The sequence below is a fragment of the Anthonomus grandis genome, chromosome 22, assembly GCF_022605725.1.
Source record: "Anthonomus grandis grandis chromosome 22, icAntGran1.3, whole genome shotgun sequence".
Taxonomy (NCBI): domain Eukaryota; kingdom Metazoa; phylum Arthropoda; class Insecta; order Coleoptera; family Curculionidae; genus Anthonomus; species Anthonomus grandis.
In genome coordinates this window covers 46,393,171-46,414,047 of record NC_065567.1, presented here as the reverse complement: position 1 = coordinate 46,414,047, position 20,877 = coordinate 46,393,171, and the positions used below count along the sequence as shown (strand labels likewise).

The 20,877-nt window shown below is 31.9% G+C and overlaps 1 protein-coding gene across 1 annotated transcript in view; it reads right to left on the bottom strand.

Annotated features, from left to right (window-relative positions):
* LOC126748606 (la-related protein 1B) overlaps nucleotides 1–20,877 on the bottom strand; it is a 129,504-nt gene that overhangs the window by 70,079 nt on the left and 38,548 nt on the right. The window contains exon 4 of the mRNA XM_050457960.1: nucleotides 20,649–20,841. Coding sequence (XP_050313917.1) covers nucleotides 20,649–20,841 — 193 coding nt within the window. The remainder of the gene's footprint in view (nucleotides 1–20,648; nucleotides 20,842–20,877) is intronic.

Genomic DNA, 20,877 nt, shown 5'->3' with positions numbered 1-20,877 from the left:
TGAAAGAAGAACACATACTATTCTTCTAAGAATTAAAAGGACGTGTCTATGTTAATTTAGATATTTTTTTTATTAGCTTTAGTAGAATGTTAGTTTTAAGTGTCTGTAATTATGAATAATTAATATTGTAAGCAATATGCCTTTGTCAATAAAATGCGTAACCACTTTATTTTTTATGGTTTTCTATTTCCCCAGTGTATTTTGCCCAAAATGGTAACAAATTAGAATTTAAAAAAAATCATGCAATGATATAAATAAAATTAATATTGAAATAATTATTGTTAGGCAATAAGGTAAAAAAATTGCATATTTTCACCCTGATTCTGAGTGTTTTTCAATCATGCCAATTTAACGGTTTAATTAAAAAATTTTATTTTATTTTTGTTTAAGAATTTTAATTAGTGTAACAAATAAGCAATTCAAGTCAAACAATAAAGAATACAATGTATAGTCGCTGTTCGTACCGACGACTGTCTTTGCTATCAACCAATTCAATATCGGCCTTTTTCTTTTTCTTTAATCTCAGGTCCTAAATCGCATACCTTTGAGTGGATTCAAACCCATGGAAATATAGATTTTTTTGATAGGGAACAGACTGCTAAAAAATAATGAATATGCGAAAATAATTTTTTGTAAAATTATATTTACGTAAGAACATACCAAACAAAACTAATAAGAAAAAATGTTGTACGGAAATGTGATACCTTGAAAAGGTTTATATATAATTCATTTTTTTCTCACTAAATAGAAAGGATCATTTATTATAGAATTTTCACCAAATATGTTGTTATAAATATTGAATTTTTCTTTTAGATACTTTAGCCTCTGCAGAGCAGTGCTGTTCGGTTAATTAGTTTAAAAAAAAAAGGAGTTTCGAAAACGAAATGTAAAAACAGTTGTGAATATTTTTTGTAAAAGGAAATAATCAAAAATCAGAAATAAGCTAAGAAAGAAATATTTCAAATCCATAAAAATTACTAAATCAAATAATGTATTTTCTCTAATAAGATCATCAGATCATTTTTTTAAATTTATGGCAAAACAATAAAATCATTTAATTAATTCATAATTAATTTGTAATATTTATAATACCATTTATAAAATATAATTAGATAAAATAAAAATAAATATACTAAACCTATGTCCATGGCAAATTGATAAATATTTACAGTTATTAATTAGATTCTGATTTATTGAAAATGGGGAAACTCAAAACCCTATTAGGAAATCTAAAAAAAAATCTAATTATAAACCTCACCAAAAATTATTTATTTTATTATCTACAAAAACTAAACCAAGATCTTACAAAAATTGTTTCTCAATTTTCTGAGAGCCACTTTCGCTTTTTCTTTATTTTACTTATCTAACGAAATATTAAATCAATTTATTAATTTTCTGGTCTTCAAGTAATAACTAGTCAGGATTCACCAAAGTAGTTTTGATAACTTATTACTTTTATTTCAACAACCAAAATTGAATTATTGTGATGCGTTTATTTTTACTGAGTGTTTTCAATTAACATCTTCTGAATGCTTTTATTAACTTACAGGAGATATAAATATTGACTTGAAGGACGTAAATAGCAGTACAGTAAATGAATATCTCCGTCTCACGTCAAATTATGGTTTTTTGCCCTATACGTATCACAGATCACTATCCAATTATGGTCAATATATCGCAACATAACACTCAAAATTCTCTTTTAACAAATAAATAAGATAAATATACCAAAAGAAAAATTAATGACTTTGAATTATAAAAAATACACTTCATAAACTATGACTGGAGGTTACAGAAATTAAGGACTCTGAAGACCTTACGTTTTTGTTAAGAAACTTCAAAAAATTATGAAGACATCTGAGAGAATGAAGTGTTTAAAAACACTAAAAAGAGGGTAAAGGAATGGATAACAAGAGGATTGATTGTCTCAATTAAACACGTACAGGGATAGATTGCAGAAGAACCTATAAAAACATTACGATCATGAATTACATAATACTTACAAAGCTTATAGAAATCATTTAAATAAACTAATAAATAAACAAAGTATACATTTTACAAAAACAAAATAAATAGTACCAAGAATGATATGAAAAAAGTATATAAAATCATAAATAATATAACCGGTGGGCGCAAGGGCAAAAAAGCAACACATTGGTTATTAAGGATGAACAAGACCAACCTTTTAACACTGTAAAATAAAAGACTTACTCGTAACAAGAAATGCTATGGGCATATCAAAGTAAATCTGACAGTATTCTAAACTCGTCAAGTGGTAAATAGCCCAATAGTGAGTGAGTCGCATATTTTGCTACAATGAAATCAGGAAATGTGTGAAAGTAGTTAAGAGAGTTAATGCTTTTAATATATTAAGTTTACTCTTAGTCCTTGTCCAGAATGAATTAACTATTTTTAGAAAATGCTTCAAAAATAGTAATATTTTTATTCCGTTTTAATTCTCACTACACGTGCAAGATCTTACAATTTTTAAGAAACAGGCTGCATTTTTTAAATTTGTACACATTATTCGATACATATTTTTCTCAAAAAATTTACTGGTAAAAATGATGTTTTATCACAAATATTTTTAAATGGTGCTCTTTAGATATTGCGATTAAAAAAGACTAATGAGATTTCTTATCAAATGAATTCTGATTTTACCGCCTTAATTTAGCCTTTCTGCAATCCTGATTGGTCAAATTAACCAAGCATAAATGTCCAATTGTCAAACTAATTGTAATAGTTTCCGTTGCCAAGCGGGAGGTCGCTACCAAATCTGTCACAGAAATTTCTATCGGTTCGTATGCAACCACATCTTTATATTTTTGTGTTTTGTGGTTATGTGGTTCCCGTTCTCGTGGATGACGCCGCCGCTTTTATTGCGATTCCTCTTTTCGTTCTCGTTCGCGAGCAATTGTGGAAATGGAAACAGTGGAAGACTTATTACAAAGATGGGGATTTCCCGATCTCATTAAAACATTTGCCGGTAAGTTTCTTTTCTTTTTAGTCATAAGGGAAGAAAATGGCGCCTTAAATGAGTTGACTAAATGAGTTTAATAATATTACATATAATTATAAGACATTTAAAATGTATTCCATTCGGCTCCTCATCTATAAAGTAGTATAGAGGTATACTGATGCAAAAAATAATAACTTAATACAATTGTATAAGACATTTTTATCTATAGGGTGAAACTGAAAGTTGTTAAAGGGTGGGTCAAGGTATAAACACCAGAGGTGTTTCTTAATTTTTCTTAACGTTGAAACACAATGAAAAAATTTAGGCTTTTAGAATAAAATTTAATTATTCAAATTAAAAAAAAATTAAACAGAAACCATAAGTCCACTTTAAACAAAACCAGAATGTTAAGTTTTAAAAATTAAGAAGGGAGAACTAGAGTAACTAGAATAGGATCCTTGATTGACAACTTGTATTGATCATTAAATTTCCTATTTATATGATTGGGTATCGGTCATTCCAGCTATATACTATATACTATTGCTACAGCTGAACATAATTAATTTTGTAGTATTTTGTATTATTATTGATATAGACAGGTTGTTTTAGAAAATGAGGTTGATACAGAATGTCTGGAAAATATGAACATGGAATTCTTGAAAGAATTAGTGCCAAAAATTGGTCCTAGAGTGAAGACATGGATAAAAATTAAAAGTCTTTCAGCAGAGGTGCAGGATTTAGACATCCTCAGTATGCCTGTGGATATTATTGATTCGCCAGTAACTAAGAATAATGTAAGTAAATACAGTTTTGTAGTATAATAAGTGTTTTAGAACTCATGCATAAGCCACTGTTCGGGATAAGTAAGAAAGGATGTTTATATCTGCAATGCTCTTTTTTAGGAATGTTGAATTCTAGACCTTGAACAATATAGCAGTCCTAGTACCCTCAGTGATGTTAGTAATATTAGTGGAATTGTGCCCATTTCTGATACTAATGTTAAAACTATCATTTAAAGTTCTAATGCCGAAACTCTTTATGCTGTTCCATATAGTCAAAAAGCAACAGTTGGATCGTCATATACTTTAGCACCTGCAGGTGTCGATAGATGATCAGTAAGTTTCAAGAAGTTCTAAAATTTCATAATAAATTAGTATAGGTACTTCTGTAAAATATATAGTATAAGCGTTGATTGAGAATGTGGAAAGATGCGCAACTTTACGGGCAAAATCGTACCACTAAAAGCGGCCGGCGGATAGATGGCGCAACAAGAAGCGCGCCCTGGTCTCGTTTAAAAATCTCGTGTATCAATTCATTGTCTGTAGAGCGGACGAACAGGCTTAGGAGTTTTCGTACACATCTAGATTATTAAATTTGAATTTCCTTAATTATTTTTTAATACTTTTAATTGAGCAGATTTATTTTGCTTGTTTTTAAATAAAACTTGTTAATAGGTCGTCACTTAAAATGAATATTTTGCGTTTATCGTGGATGCAGTAACGTGAAGAAAAGGACAAACAATATTATAGGTTTTTTTAAGTTCCCTTTAAAAAAGCCAGAAATACTCGCTGAGTGGATAAATAATTGTGGAAACCAGGAAATATATGTTATGGATAAGGTTTTACTAAAAAATAGACTTATTTGTAAAAAACATTTTAATAAAGACTACATTTATATAAGTAGTCGACGAACGACGCTGCGTAAGGCGGCTGTTCCCAAATTTTGGAAAGGTAAGTAATCTTTAATAAGAGGATATTTTAACATTCAGTTATTTTCTGTGTGACACTAACTTTCTTATTTTATATGGGACACTTAGTATGGTAGTACGTATTTAAATAGAAAATCATATTCACAAAACAATGATACCCATTTGCTACTTTTTTGTATTATAATCATAGAATTTTTTTTTAAATTTTAAATAGTGAATGAGATAAAGTCTTAATTTTCAATTAAGTAATCACAAAAAAATAGTTTTCACTGTATTTTATTACTTAGATCTGTTATGAGTTACTAATTTTATTGGGTATTACGTCACTTATAGCAAAAATCTCACACGCTCAAAAATTGAAAAGAAGAAGAAAATAGACTTATTCACGTATTTAAAAGAAATATGAATGTAAATCTTTAATAATATCTTTCGTTGTACTTAATTTAATTTAAGTTCAATAAGTTTTAAATACAATAATTTACTTAAGGTATAATAGATTGTTTTTATATAAGGTATTCAAAAACTTATTTTTCATGATTTTTTCTCAAAATGCCTAGAAAAATGCTCAATATTCTCCTAATGCTTTGTAAAATACCGACACTGAATTACTGTTCTAACTTTATAAAAACCTTAACATCATAATATTCATAAATCCGGATAGAATAAGAATATTCATCATAAATAACCAAATATTATATCTAAAGGGGTTTTTAAAGAATATAGAAGAATTTATGTTAGCGATTAGGTTTTATATTATATTCTTAAAAACTGAGCATAGTTTGTGTGCTATGCTATGTGAATACAAATACAAAGTAGGTAAAGTAACATGAAAATAACATGAGAAACGTTTTATGATGTAAGAAGTAAAAAGTAACTCGAAAAAAAGCTTTATATAAAAAAATAAACTGTAATCTGCAATAAACCAAAAATACAGTTTTAACCTAACTCAGGTACTGTAATTGTGGATCAATATCAAGATCAAGAGTAGTCGAGCCCATCGAAACTTTCTGGCCGAATGCAACTACTGGAATCGAAATCGTGAACACTGTAGGCCCCGCTCTCTTCGTCATCGGACTCATCAGTCTCTGAACTCTCGTTTTGGTAAACGCAACACAAAATGAACAAAAAATGCATAAATAACATGCAAAAACTACAGTCGGCATTGCTACAAAAGAGACCGGCCGTAATATTCGGGAAACCGCCGCTGTCGGCGCCGCTTTGTCTTTGTGATTGATGCTGTTGCCGACGCCGACAGTAGTTTTTGTAAATAAAGCACGCCGAATACGGAATCGTGCTGAAAATTCTCTGGCGAACGTTCGCGCACGAGAGAACGTTCCTTCATTTACATCACTAAATCCATGTATTATTAAAATCAACCGAACAAGTTAGCATTTATCTTCATTTAACATTACAAATGAATGCACTTTCCTTTCCTTTAGTTTACGTAATTTTGAAATTGGTTCCTTTGCTAAAATTGAGGAAGCATTCCAGTTTATTCTATGGTTATTGTCGAATGCATGTTGTGTAATTTTGGATTTTTGAAAATCATTGTTTTTTAATTGAATAATTCAAATAAAACCGTTTTAAAGTTTGGCAAGGTTTTTAATGTAATGTTTTTGGATATTTCGCAAAAATTTATTAATTTTATAGTCTTTAAGTAATAACTAGTCAGAATTCCCAAGAAAATGTTGATAAATTATTACTTTTATTTCAACAAGCAAAATTTAATCATTGTGATGTGTTTATTTTTGCCGTGAGTTGTGTATTGAGTGTTTTCAATTAACATCTTCTGAATATTTTAATATTGAAGGTTATAGCACATACTATAATAGAGGGGATTTAATAATAATGATGCGCTGATAATGTTTTTTGATGACAAATTGCAAAATAATATAGAAATCTTTACAGAGGATATAGATATTGACTCGAAGGACGTAAATAGCAGTACAGTAAATGAATATTTCAGTCTCATGTCAAATTGTGGTTTTCTACTCTACATTAAACTAACAACTAGATATGACTCAGACTCCTGCTTACATCCATTTTTTATCAACACCAGCACAACAACAAAACAAATAAATTGCTATATATTATTTGTGTCATAGATCACTATCCAATTATAGTCAATATATTGCAACATAATACTCAAAATTCTCTTTTCGCAAATAAACAAGATAAATATACCAAAAGAAAAATTAATGACTTGGAATTATTAACATTAAACTTCACAAACTATGACTGGGGGTTACAGAAATTCAGGTCTGAAGACGCTACCATTATTTTTGTTGAAAAACTTTAAAAATTATGAAGGCATCTCAGAGAATAGAAGTGTTTAAAAACACTAAAAAGAGAGTGAAGGAATGGATAACAAGAGAACTGATTGCCTCAATTAAACACCTACAGGGATAGACTGCAGAAGAACCTACAAAAACATTACGATCATGAATTACAAACACTTACAAAGCTTATAGAAATCATTTAAATAAACTAATAAATATAACAAAGTATACATTTTACAAAAATAAAATAGAAATAGAAACAAGAATGATGTGAAAAAAGTATATAAAATCATAAATAAGATATCCGGTGGAGCCAAGGGCAAAAAAGCAACACATTGGTTATTAAGGATGCACAAGACCAATCTTTTAACGATCCTCTGGTGATGTCAAAAATTTACAACAAATACTTTGTGGATGTCTCTACATAACTAGAGCCAGAAATAAAAGTGCCCCTTGAAACTTCTTTATCCTCAAGAAAGCAATACACTAAAGTAAATAACAACTTAAGTTTCCCAGAAATAATTAAAATCGGCGTTTCTTAAAGGAATATAATGGGACCTATTTTTTTCATTACCTATATAAATTCAATATTTGAACTAATTTTAACTTCTTGCAAACCAAAGTCCCAGCTTGTCTATGTTTCTAAAACTAGTGTCAGTCATGGAACTTATATCATATATGATCATTAAAATCAGATAGTAGTCGAGGGATACACGGAATAATCAGCAGGATTTTATTGATAATTCAATCTTTTATTGTTTTACAACACATAGTTAATCCAATCTTTAAACCGGAAAAGTTACCAGAACACTTAATCGTCTCCTTAATAACTCCAATTCATACGGCCGAATCACGAAATAAAATTCATTTATTCTCAAGAAAGCAATACACTAAAGTAAATAACAACTTAGGTTCCCCAGAAATAAACTCCTGGACAAAATTATTGAACCACTTGTTTTTTACAGATTTTTTTTTTAATAAAGATAAAAAAATTAATAATAAGCATTGTTAACTTATTTATTAACAAAACAAATTATATTCTATATAACAAAACGAAATTTAAGTAACTTAATTCAATACAAGGAAAAAACATCGATTTTCACTAACTTCAATTTTGATGCAAACATAAAACCCAAGAGAACCATATGAATTCTTAATATCGTGTATTGCCACCTCTAGCTGCTTGACTGTGACTCAATGACCGCTTGAAATCTTCGCGGCATTTCTCGTATCAAAGTTTGAAAACTTTCCTACGGAATGTTTTTCCACTCCTCACAAGCAGCATGTTCCATGATAGAACATAAACATAGTTTCTGTCTAGTTCTGCTTTTTGTATGAGAAAAGATATATAACTGTTTTAACTGATATTTATTTTTATTTAAATTTTCTTGACAAAATAATCAGTGGTGCGATAATTTTGTCCAGGAATTTATATAAAATCGGCTTTCCTTAAGGGAATATAATGGGACCTATTCTTTTCATTACCTATATAAATTCATTACTTGAACTAATTTTAACTTCTTGCAGTTTATAGGGATATAACTTATGAAGTTTAAGTACTTTTCTGATTTATTCATGCCAGCATATTTGAATATATTATATATTGAATATTTGATTCATTTTGAACATTTAATTAAATAAGATTAAAAAATGTGGTTTCATTGATAAATAGAGAAGAATTTTCTTAAATGTGATTTTCTATAGTATCAGTGGACAGCATTTTTTAAGAGCTTCGAGATGATGTATCTTTGATTTGACTATGTATCTTTCCTATCTCAGTATCTCAGCCTGTCCAAAGGAGTCACCCTGTATACATTTTCCACTATAATGGTTGGCTTTTCTTATGGGCGCCGTATTAGAATTTTAAAATTTTAAACAGCTCTTTATTTTAAAACTTTAAACAGCGATAGCGAGATAGGTATATAATATTATAGGGTTATAGGGGTGACCCTAAATCCTCATTCGAAATACAAGATACCTCATTAAAAAGGTAATTAAAAGGGCTATATATAGGTAATAAAACTGCAAATGGTCAATATAGCGCCGAAGAAAAACAAAGTTGATGATGGGCTCTTTAAAGACAGAACGTCGTATTTTAAATTTAATGGTGTCATCGTATAGGCGAGAAAAAGTGGTCACAATAATTTATTCATTTAATAAATACTTTTGTTATATATTTTTAAATAACGGCAGAAAAAAATTAAAATGATTCTGCAAAATTTAGAAAGTATTTGGATTTTGTTATAAAAGGAAACTATATTGCTCAACTTCCCTCTAATTATACCACCTCTATTGACGTCCTGTATAACCGTGATGCGGGGTTTTTAAACAAAATGTTTGTTTTTTTTTTGTTGCTACTAGGTATCTTTTTATAGTTTTAAGTATAGTTGTAACAAATGGTAATTGAGAATTTGCCTGTGTCGCTTAAAACTTAAGATGTGGCCTATTTTCTATTTCTATTAACATCCTCACTCAAAACCCCTTACTTTACAGATCTCACTACGCTGCTCAATTTTTCAGATATTGAATCACATGACAAAATCGGTTACTTTTTACAAAAAATTATTGATCAAGAAGTTATATTACCATCGGTATTAAGTCTTATGAATTATTTCAATTATTCTTTATAATATTTACGTGAAACTTACTTATATCTTAAAATTTGTTCCACATATTTTTTGAATATTAGTTTTTAGTTAATTGAGTGCAACAGGCTTTTTGTTTAAAAACTTGATCCTCTTGAACCCAAAATGGAGAAAACATAATGTTTGTTGTTGAAATTATAACTTGTATTAAACTTTGTTGGTAATTTTGTAAAAATAGCTTTATATATATATTTTTGAATTAATTTTTGTCTCAAAAACTTATTTAAGTAAGTAATTATTTGTTTATAAAATTTAACTTTTAAGAAATTTCAATATGTCTCCACCCTTAAGTAGATCACTCATCACTTGACCATCTAAATGACACCACCATGTGTTTGTTGTATGTTAAAAAAAAATTATAAAAACATAGTTGGCGGCATCATTCCATGTCTTAAAAAAATAACCAACACACGCGGCCGTGTTGAACCGGAGATTCCAGCGTCGTTGAAAACCTGACTCAAAGAAGCCAAAAGCCAAGTCCACGCAGATAAAATAAATCGTTTCTAGATTTGACGCTTCGCGGCAGCACCACACGCTGCACGAAACTGAACGGCAATCCGATAGTTGACCGGGGACACTTTTTAACACAGGATTGCGTATCTTCCCAAATATTCAATCAACGGTATAAGATAATTTATTCATGCTTCTAAGGTAGAAAATCCTGATAAAAGTGCGAAACATCCGCACGTTAATATTATTCCATTATGCACATTAATATTAATTTCTGATTTATTCATGCCAGTATACAGATCGTGTTTTCGTTCGTTACTTATAGGAAACCACATGGAGGCGAAATTTTGCAACGTCGCGCGTGTACGAGTGCCTGCGACAGAGCACCGCCCCGGCCGGCCCGAGGACGGGATTAGTAAACATCTGACTTTCGTGGGAGCTGCGTCGTTTGGCGACAAAATATTACGCGAAAATCCAGGCATTTTTTAAATATTTATTCTAATGTGGGTTTTACCGACATGACAATGTGTAAAACCCGCATAGAATTGTAATCTTAAAATGTTTAATATGCTGTGTTTTGCATAATGAAAATTAAAGCGTTATTCTAATAAAAAATGAAATATCAACTCTGATAAAAATATAATAAAAAAGCAGAAATAAAACTCTAATAAACAAACTTAATAACATATCATTTTTTAAATAAAAGGCTTAAATAAACCACCTTCTTTCGCTAAACAAAAACTTAACCTATCGTAAAAGCTATTTCGCACCTCCAAAAGAGTTTCAGGTAAAATGGAAGTGGCACCTTCGACAATTTTATTTCGCAACTCCTCTAAATTTGTTGGCCTACTAAATTCATGCTTGTAAATGGTCTGCTTAAGGTAACCCCCGCAGATAAAAGTCATTTAGAGACAAATCTGGAGATCTAGAAGGCCATTTAATATCGCCAGTCCCACTAATAAGGCGACCTAGGAAAAGTATTTGTTCAAAATTCTCTAGCCGCGTTATGAGCAGGACAGCCATCTTGCTGAAAATAAACCGATCCCAGGTCTACATCAGGTAGGATTTGAATGACAGGAAGAACTTGGTTTTGCAGCAACTCAAGGTACTTTTGGGCGTTTAAAGTACCATCAATAAAAAATGGCCCTATAACATTGTCCAAAATACCTGCCCAAACATTCAATTTCTGAGGATACTGGGTACGAAACTGAAAACTTCTGTGCTCGTTTTCCTGAGGCCCATAACGAACAATGGAAGGATGGTGTTTGCCACGTAATGGAAAAGAAGATTCATCCTTTCACACACCATTTCACCATTTTCCAGATACGACCAACAGTTTTATTGCTCATTCCCAGTTCCTCTCCAACACTTCTAGTGGAACGTATCGAATCAAGTTCTAGGGTACTGCAAACCATTTCTTCCCGCCGTTCTATATCCTGGACCACTTCCACAGGTGGTTCTTGATGTTTTGTGTGGCATTTTTTACAATCTTGAAGACAAAAAGATCAAAATTTGTAACTACATTTAAAACCGTTTTTGCACAAGGACATTGCACTGCCGAATTGCCTCCATAAAACCATTTAATTAGTTGAACCCTTTCGGAAGGGGTATAAACAGTCATAGTGAAAAAACACAAAAATAACGCTCAAAAATTATTAATGCATCGTGCAGTAACACAGCAAAGTGAGGTCTGCTGACTCCCGGTTCAAAAAATAAAAACGAAAAATTCCGCCGCATGCAAGCCGCAACCAAGCGGTGTTGCCATTATTTTGGGTAATACGTAGCTCACGATAACACGATCTGTATATTTATTTAAGGCCCGATGGAACAGTTTCAAAATATTTAGAATTATCTTCATTGTTGTTGCCGAAAAAGACCAATAATTTTAGGAGAATACTAACAGTCAAAGCAAGCAAGTATACAAATTCTAGAAAATTATAGGGATATATTATACTCTATTTCAGAAGTGTGTAGAGCAATAAAACCTCATTAGGTATGCAAAAGTGGTACCTGGTGATCCACCAATATTTTATGCCACTACCTTAGTTGGGTATTAGTTTCAATGTAAAATTCTTTCTTTTCGTTGATTGCAGGTAGTGCCACCCGGTTTTGGGTCAATTTATGAGTTTTGCCCATTGTTACCCACTGATAAACATTGAAAACGATTCGCCAAAGGCGTGCAACTGGGACTTGTTTTTTACCTTATAATTAATGTACTTAAATGCTATTTTATTTTAGAAAGTTACTTTTGTTTAAATTGAATAATATATTTTTTTCACAAATTTATTGAACATAATATGTAGAGTAAAACAGTTGAAAATTTCACTTTTGGATCTGGCACTTTTTGAACAGTGTATAACAATTTTAAATTATAATAGATTGTAGTCTTCTTCGTCATCTGACGAACTGTCATCACCTCTTGACATTATAATTAAAGGATCGACTGTCTGATCGATGAGGTTGTCAAGATCCCACATTTTGTCCTCTTGCTTAATTACATGCTGGACTGCTTTTCGCCAATTCTCTGGTGTCGCTTCCGTAATGGCTTGATCAAACAGTAGCTTAACATCTTTCATTTTAAAAGTCGTGTTTTGTCTTGCTACAAATCCTTTTACCTGCGCCCATATCAGTTCTTTAGTATTTAGTTCGCAATGATATGGCGGTAAGCGCAGTACAGTTATATTATATTTTTCGGCTATATCTTCCACGGCGTATTTCATGAAACGAGTTTTGTGTAAGTTTGGTATTGCCAGCAGTTCTTTTTTTATCAAATTTGCTTCAAACGCAATACCTTTTGCAGTCAGCCAATCGATAATTTCTTGCTTTCTCCAACTTGAAGTTGGCGTCTTCTCTATTCGCCGTGAATGATAGCTTGCGTTATCCATAACCACCACCGAATTAGCCGGAAGAAATTTTATCATTTCACCAAAATAGTCCTCGAAAACGTCTGAGTTCATGTCTTCATGGTAATCTCCTGTGCGAGTCGACTCAAAGGTTAGCAGACCTTCTTTTAAAAATCCCTCTTCGCTTCCAATATGTGTGATTATAAGTCTTTTTCCTTTTCCCGAAGGTACTTTAATACCCGTAGACAGACCTTCTATGAAAGCTTGGCGAGCACTGGTTATATTTTTGTCTTGCCACATTTTTTGGACTATATAACCTTCGTTAATCCACGTCTCATCAAGATAAAAAACTTTCTTTTGCTCCCTGCGGTACTGCTTGATACTTCTCAAGTATTGTCGTCTCCAACAAACAATTTCGTCGCTCTCCAGTAAAAGTGCTTTGCGGTTATGCTTTTCCCAGGCAAAATCCATATTTTTTAAAGTTTTCCATAAAAGTTTTCTACTTATCAACGGAATACTGTCATCTCGGCCAAGCTCCATTAAAATTTAGTCTAGGGTGGGTATTTCCTTTTTAAAATAAAAAGAGTGAACTTTTCTTCGAATTATACATTTAGCATTTTCTTTAAGGACTTTTGTAGGTCGTCCTGGCTTTTGCTTGGGAGATTCCATTTGACCTGCTACTTTTCTTTCCCGCAACAATTTGAAAATGGTGGACTTTCCAATTCCACTCATTCGAGAACATTTTTCAACAATTTCTTGCACAGTAAAACTAGGGTAATCGTGTTTTATGCAATCATGTACATTTAAAATAATAACTTTTTCACTCAGCGATAGTGGAGAATTTTTAGTACATCTTTTCGTTGGACTGAATACCTCCATTTTTTAAATATTGGGATAATAATATTGTGATTACACTACAGCGTAGCAGTGACTACTAACGTTTAAAATATGATTTAAAAGTATTTATAGTCTGTATATATTACCTGACCCCATTTTTGCATGTTACAAAGCGTTAAAAGATAGGTACCTATACAAAAGGATTAAAAGTATTTATTTAGTATTTAATCTCTTTCAAAATAAAGGCATCTAATCCGTGAAAATTAAATTCATAAATATTATAAGTACCTGCGCCTATGAACTACCACGAAATGTAGCCAAACAGAACGGAATTTCCCAGTTTATTGCTCTATACACTTCTGAAATAGAGTATAGAATATAGAATTAATTTACAATAACATAACCTAAATTGGTGCCAAAATGGGCCCTCAAACAAGATGAACTACTTAAAAACTAGACACTACAGATAAAAATAATAAACCAAACGTAATTAGAACCCTAAATAAACCCTACGAATCAACTTTAACTACAGAATACTAATAAAATAGTACAAACACTAGGAGAATAATTATTAACGTATTTACATTTTCATAATAATATTATAGGAGTGATCCTAAATCCTCGTTCGAAATACAAAATACCTCATTGAATAAGTAATGAAAAGGGCTATTTAAAACTGCAAATGGTCAATATAGCGCCGACAAGGAAAAACAAAGTTGATGATGGCTCTCTAAAGACAGAACGTATTTTAAATTTAAAGGTGTCATCGTATACGCGAGAAAAGGTGGTCACAATAATGTATTCATTTAATAAATAATTTTGTCATATATTTTCAAATAACGCCAGAAAAAGTTAAAACGATTATGCTAAATTTCAGTTTTTCCTTAAATTTAGGAAGTATTTGGAATTTATAATATTTTATTATAAAAGGAAACTATATTGCGCAACTTTTCTCTAATTATACCAGCCTGTATCTTCTACCGTTTCCCAGATCCATACTGGTTATTCTTATTTTGGACGTCCTGTATAACCGTGATGCGGGGGTCTTTAAACAAAATTTTTGTTTTTTTTTTGTTCTTACTAACTTTCTATAGTTTTAAGTAGAGTGCTATTGACATCAACTTGAAACCCCTTTAACTTTTTTGTTTTTAATTTTAGTATTTATTTTTCAATATTTTTTAACCAAAAAAGGTGTACTTTACAGATCTCACTAGGCTGCACAGTTTTTTGGATATTGAATCATATGACAAAATGGGTTATTACTTTTTACAAAAAATTATTGACTAAGAAGTTATTTTACGTATATACAGGGTGTCCCAGCAAAAACGAAACAAAGCTATTTTGCGATCAAAGCGGTATGAAAAAAAAATTTTTTTACAAAAATCTCGAACACGTCGATTTTATTTTCGAGGGGGACAACTTTTCCTTACCAAGGCACCCTCATACCAGTAACCCTCTTCGAGGGGGTGGGATCACCCCTAAAATCTCAAATAGAAAGAGGGGTCGTGTGATACCTTATTTTAAAGGTCTTTTAATTCTGAACATAACTGCCAAATTTGAAGTGGCTAAAATTTTTTAACCGGATATGACAGCTTGTCAAAATTGTAGAAACAGCCAAAATGAAAAAGGTATTTTGAACTCTGTTTTGGATAATATTTTAAAAAAAATAAGGAAGTCCTAATTTCAAAGGGGTTACTTATTAATTAAGAGGCCACCCTAATACCTGGAACCCTTTACGAGGGGTTAAAAGCACCCCTTAAATCTTAAATAGAAAAAGGGGTCGTGTCATTCCTTATTTTGAAGGCCTTTTTACTCTGAATTTAAATGGTGACTTCTGAGTAACTGATGGATATCTTGTGGATATAAAAATAGCAAGAAATATCTTTACTGCCAGTAAAAGTGGAGAGATAAGAAATACCTACCCTTTTCCTTTTGTGTCTTTTAAATAAAACAAGTTTATTTAAATTACGTCAATTTATTAAATGTTCAAATTGTGCCCCGCCTACTTCCATGCAGGAATACAGGTTTTGCTCAAAACGATGCCTGACGTTTTGTAGAACTTCAGGTGTTATCATCTGACACTCCTTTATAATTCTCTGGCGTAAGTCTTCTAGGGTGTCTGGTTGGGTAGCGTAAACTTTTGTTTTTAAATGCCCCCATAAAAAAAATCTAATGGGGTTAAATCGGGTGACCTAGCTGGCCATTCCATAAAAGGTCCTCTCCTTCCAATCCAACGATCAGGAAATATCTCATCAAGATATTGCCTCACACCAGCAGCATAATGTGGAGCCGCTCCGTCTTGTTGGAAAACGACTTGATCATCATCAGAATGATTTCCGCCTTCCATTACTTCTACTATTCTTGGATATACGGCATTTTCCAAGAGATCTCGGTACATTTCTCAAATTTCCGGGCAGAAAAAACGGACCAACAATGAAGCCGCCCAAAATTCCCGCCCAAACATTTAACATCTCAGGGAACTGGGTATGAACTTCACGAAACTGGCCCGGATTTGCATTTGACCAGTAGCGGCAGTTATGGCGATTTACGTTGCCATTAAGAAAAAAAGTACATTCATCTGAAAAGCAAATGTTGTAAATAAGACGCGGATTAACAGTTATCATATCACTAAGCGATTGACAAAATTGCACTCGTCTGTCAAAATCGTCCTCATTCAGTTCTTGCATCAGATGAATTTTGTAAGCATGGAATTTATTATGCTTAAGTATCCTATGAACACTACTTTTGCTTACTCCTGTACACGTCGCCAATTTTCTGACACTTATTCCTGGCTCGGCATGAAGTTGACCTAGGATAGTTATTTGCATTGCTTCATTGACAACAACAGCATTTTGAACCTCACGCTTTTTATTTAAGACACTGCCAGATTCCCTAAATTTAGCAACTATTTCTAGTTTTCTGTTGACTCGTTTTTCTGGATGAAGGTCATTAAATTCTTGTACCGTTCTATTGGCACAATTGTTATGCCGAAAGAAAAACTCTATCATCTCAACCCTCTCTGCAGTAGAATAAACCATTGCTAACAGTGTTTCAACACGTAAAAGACTGGGTAATAATTTAAAACTATTTAAATAAATGCTGCTTTAATGAAAAAAGTACCAATGATATTTAGCAAGCTAAATAAATTCTTCAGATACTTGTGTTTGCATTTTATTTGGTATTTTGTTTTTATTTATGATATGCTGATAAGGTGTAATAACAATAATATTAACAATACTTATAAATTTTTAATCATGTTTTAATGATCCAATAAAAAAATTGTAAGAAAGGGTTTCAGGCATAAAGGTTTATTTAAAGCATTTTTTCCAGAATTTTATTTGGCTTTCATATCCAGAAGAAATCCATCAGTCACTCAGAAGTCACCATTTAAATTTAAAGTGAAAACGCTTTCAACATAAGGTATAACACGATCCCTCTTTCTGTTTAAGATTTAAGGGGTGCTTTCAACCCCTCGTAAAGGATTCCAGGTATTAGGTGGCCTCTTAATTAATATGTGACCCCTTCGAAAATAGGATTTCCTTGTTCTTTTAAAAATATTATCCAAAACAGAGTTCAAAATACCTTTTTCATTTTCGCTGTTTCCGCAATTTTGACAAGCTGTTTTATCCAGAGAAATAATTTTAGCCACTTCAAATTTGGCAGTTATATTCAGAATTAAAAGACCTTTAAAATAAGGTATCATACAACCCCTCTTTCTATTTAGGATTTTAGGGGTGATTCCACCCCCTCGAAGGGGGTTGCTGGTATGAGGGTGCCTTGGTAAGGAAAAGTTGCCCCCCTCAAAAATAAAATCGACGTGTCCGACATTTTTGAAAAAAAAAATTTTTTTTCATACCGAAAATAGCTCTGTTTCGTTTTCGCTGGGACACCCTGTATAGATTTATTATTTATGATTAAGTCTTATGAATTATTTTAATTGTTCTTTATATTTTCAAACTAATGTCGCAATTCGTCAAGAGAAAAGACAGTATCTTGCCTGCGTTAGCCTCTAGTTTAAAAAAACCAAAAATTTAAATTTTAAGGGGGTCAATTATTTGCTTCCCTGTACATTTTACAGAAAAATTGTAAGATAACTTTTTGAAGAGACCAATCTGGCAAACCCTCGTGCAAAGTTTCAAAAAATTTGAATAAGCGAATTTTGAATTATTCAATTAAATGTAATTGCAAAATTACCAAATTTTCGGTTCAGGTAAAACCAGAAACCAGCCACCAGCAAACAATTTGTTATAAGGCTTTGTCAAATCTGACGTACAGCCGAATACAAGAAATGTTTTGTTTTTTTTTTCGTTTTATCAATCTCACAACCATAAATTCAAAGTAACATTACTTTTTTATCTAAACTTTTATTTAATATAACGATGAAGTTAAACCAATAACAATTATTGTTATCGATTATTAAAAAAATAATTTTATCATACTTAGAATCTAATTAAACCAATAGCAGTATCTGAAATATTTTCAATTTATTTTCCCATCAAGTCTATCTGGTCCATTTCAACCATTAAACCTATTGTTCGAGTAAATTCAAGTCCAAAGACATTGCAATAAATAATTGTAAATGTTTAACTCCGAACATCGAAAATAGATCCGAAAAAAGAGAGAACAGAACTCTTAATATTTCACTAAGTGTGGAAAAATAAAATAAAATAAAATACAATAACTTTATTATTAATTACAACTACTTTTTATTAAAAATATCTATTATAAATAATAGAGAATTAATAAAAACATCAATTAATCAAATGTTCAAACAACCCCCCATTAACATCTAAATAATATCCTAACCGATCATAAAATTCATTAAGGCGTCGTAGTCCTGCTCATTTGCCGCTTTTCGACATCTAATCCGCTCTCGTGATTGGTCACTTTTAGCATCTTAGAAAAGTACTTTAAAAAAAACCTCACATCAGAATGAGTTGAAAATTGGTCAAAGTGTTTCTTATTCGATTCCGCACAGATTCACTATTTTGTTTTGTGATATTCGATCTGGTTATCTTAAAATTTAATAAACTGTAAATAAAATACCATCGGTAAAACTGGCAACGACGTGAAAACGCCCGACCAAGATGCAAGCCGGCCTGAACAGCTGACGAGGGAAGCCAATAATAGCAAATCACAAAATGTAAATTATAACGGATCGCCAAACAAAATAGTGAATCTGAGCGGAATCGAATAAGAAACACTTTGACCAATTTTCAACTCATGCTGATGTGAGGTTTTTTTTTAAGTACTTTTCTAAGATGCTAAAAGTGACCAATCACGAGAGCGTATTATACGTCGGAAAAGCGGCAAATGAGCAGGACTACGCCGCCTTAACGTTACTAAGTTGATATTGGGAAGTTTTATTACATTCTAACGAAATAGCGTTTTGTAACTGGTTTAGGTTCTCAAATTTTACACTTTTTAAATGACCCCACAAAAAGAAGTCACTCGGTGAAAGATCAGGTGACCTGGCTGGCTGCAAGTATCCAAGACCAATAATATTGCCGTTAAAAGCATTTTCCAAGCACTCTCTAACCATACGGGCATTATGGGCCGGGCAACCATTCATTTGGTACCAGATCATTTGATCTTCCTGAACAACTTCTTCCAAGGCGGGTCCAACTTGATTTTGAAATAAGTCCAAATAGGTTTCAGCTGTTAGGTTATAGTCCATAAAAAAGGGTCCAGTGATATGGTGTCCGATAATTCTCACGAACACATTTGTTTTTTGGGGACATTGTGTCCGAGTATGAACAAAGCGATGTTCATTTTCTTGCCTCCAATACCGGCAATTCTGAACACTTGGTTCATTGTTGAGGGTAAATGTACATTCATCGGTAAAACAAATATTTCTTAAAGAATTCCTATCATTATTTGCTCATTCCATCATTTCAAAACAAAATCCCATTCTTCGCTCTTCATCTCCTTCTTGCAGCTCTTGATGTTTTTCGAATTTATACGAATAATATATTTTTTTAAAGTGCGCAATACCGTTGTATGATGTTTATTTACCTCTTGCCCAAGAACCTTCGTACTAACCATCTTGTTTTCCTCCACACTCGAAGAATATTAAGATCTCTGTTCTCTCTTTCTTCGTTGTTCTCTCTATTCTCGATATCCTGAGTTGAACATTTACAATTATTTATTACGGTATCTTTGGACTCGAACTTATTGACAATACGTTTAATAGTTGAAATGGACGAAATGGGCTTAGTGGGGAAATAAACTAAAAACATTTCAGATACTACTCTAAAACTATTTCCCGCATAATGCCACTTAATTATGACTATTTTTCGTCGATTGAATAATTCATACTTGTTTTCAAATATTGACTGTCACTGATTTATTGACACTTTTCCTCACGTCAGTGACAATATTCATTTTACTGGTGCCCGTTTGGTTTTACCTGAACCGAAAATTTGCTAATTTTGCAATTACGTTTAATTGAATAATTCAAGATTCGCTTATTAAAATTTTTTGAAACTTTGCACAAGGGTTTGCCAGAATGGTCTCTTCAAAAAGTTATCTTACATTTTTTCTATAAAATTTACAGGGAAGCCAATAATTGACCCCCTTAAAATTTACATGGGTTTTGCTATGTTCCGCTCGGCGACGCACCACCCGGTATAAATAAAAATTAATAAATATAGCTCTTCGAAGATAGCTTGGCCTTTGAATTGATTTCAGCTATTTTTTAGCTATCATTGGTGGATTCATATCGATTCGAGAATAATGAGATCCAAACACAAAATATTAAGTTTTTTAGTACTTATGTTTATATTCCTAACATTTTAATAATTTAACGCGGAATGCACCAGTCGTTTCTGACTCTCTATGGCTTTCTATCGTGGTGGCTGACTCACTTATTTCACACATTCAGAGGCCAAGATTCATATCGGTGGGATGTAAAAAGATTACGCTTACCAGCATCAGTGTAGTTATTTTGGTTCTTCCTTCGTCGATCGTTTGTGTGGGCTTTGGTTAAGTCAATGTCAAGTGGCACCCATTTATGTTTTAAGTTCTTTTTTTTGTCATCAGAGATTCCCTGTTGCTGGTCGAGCGACGTATGGGTTCGTTCTCTTTGTGCACTGCAGTTTGTGGGTGTTAATGATCTAGGCTAAATAAAAAAATAACCATGAAAAATACAATTTCC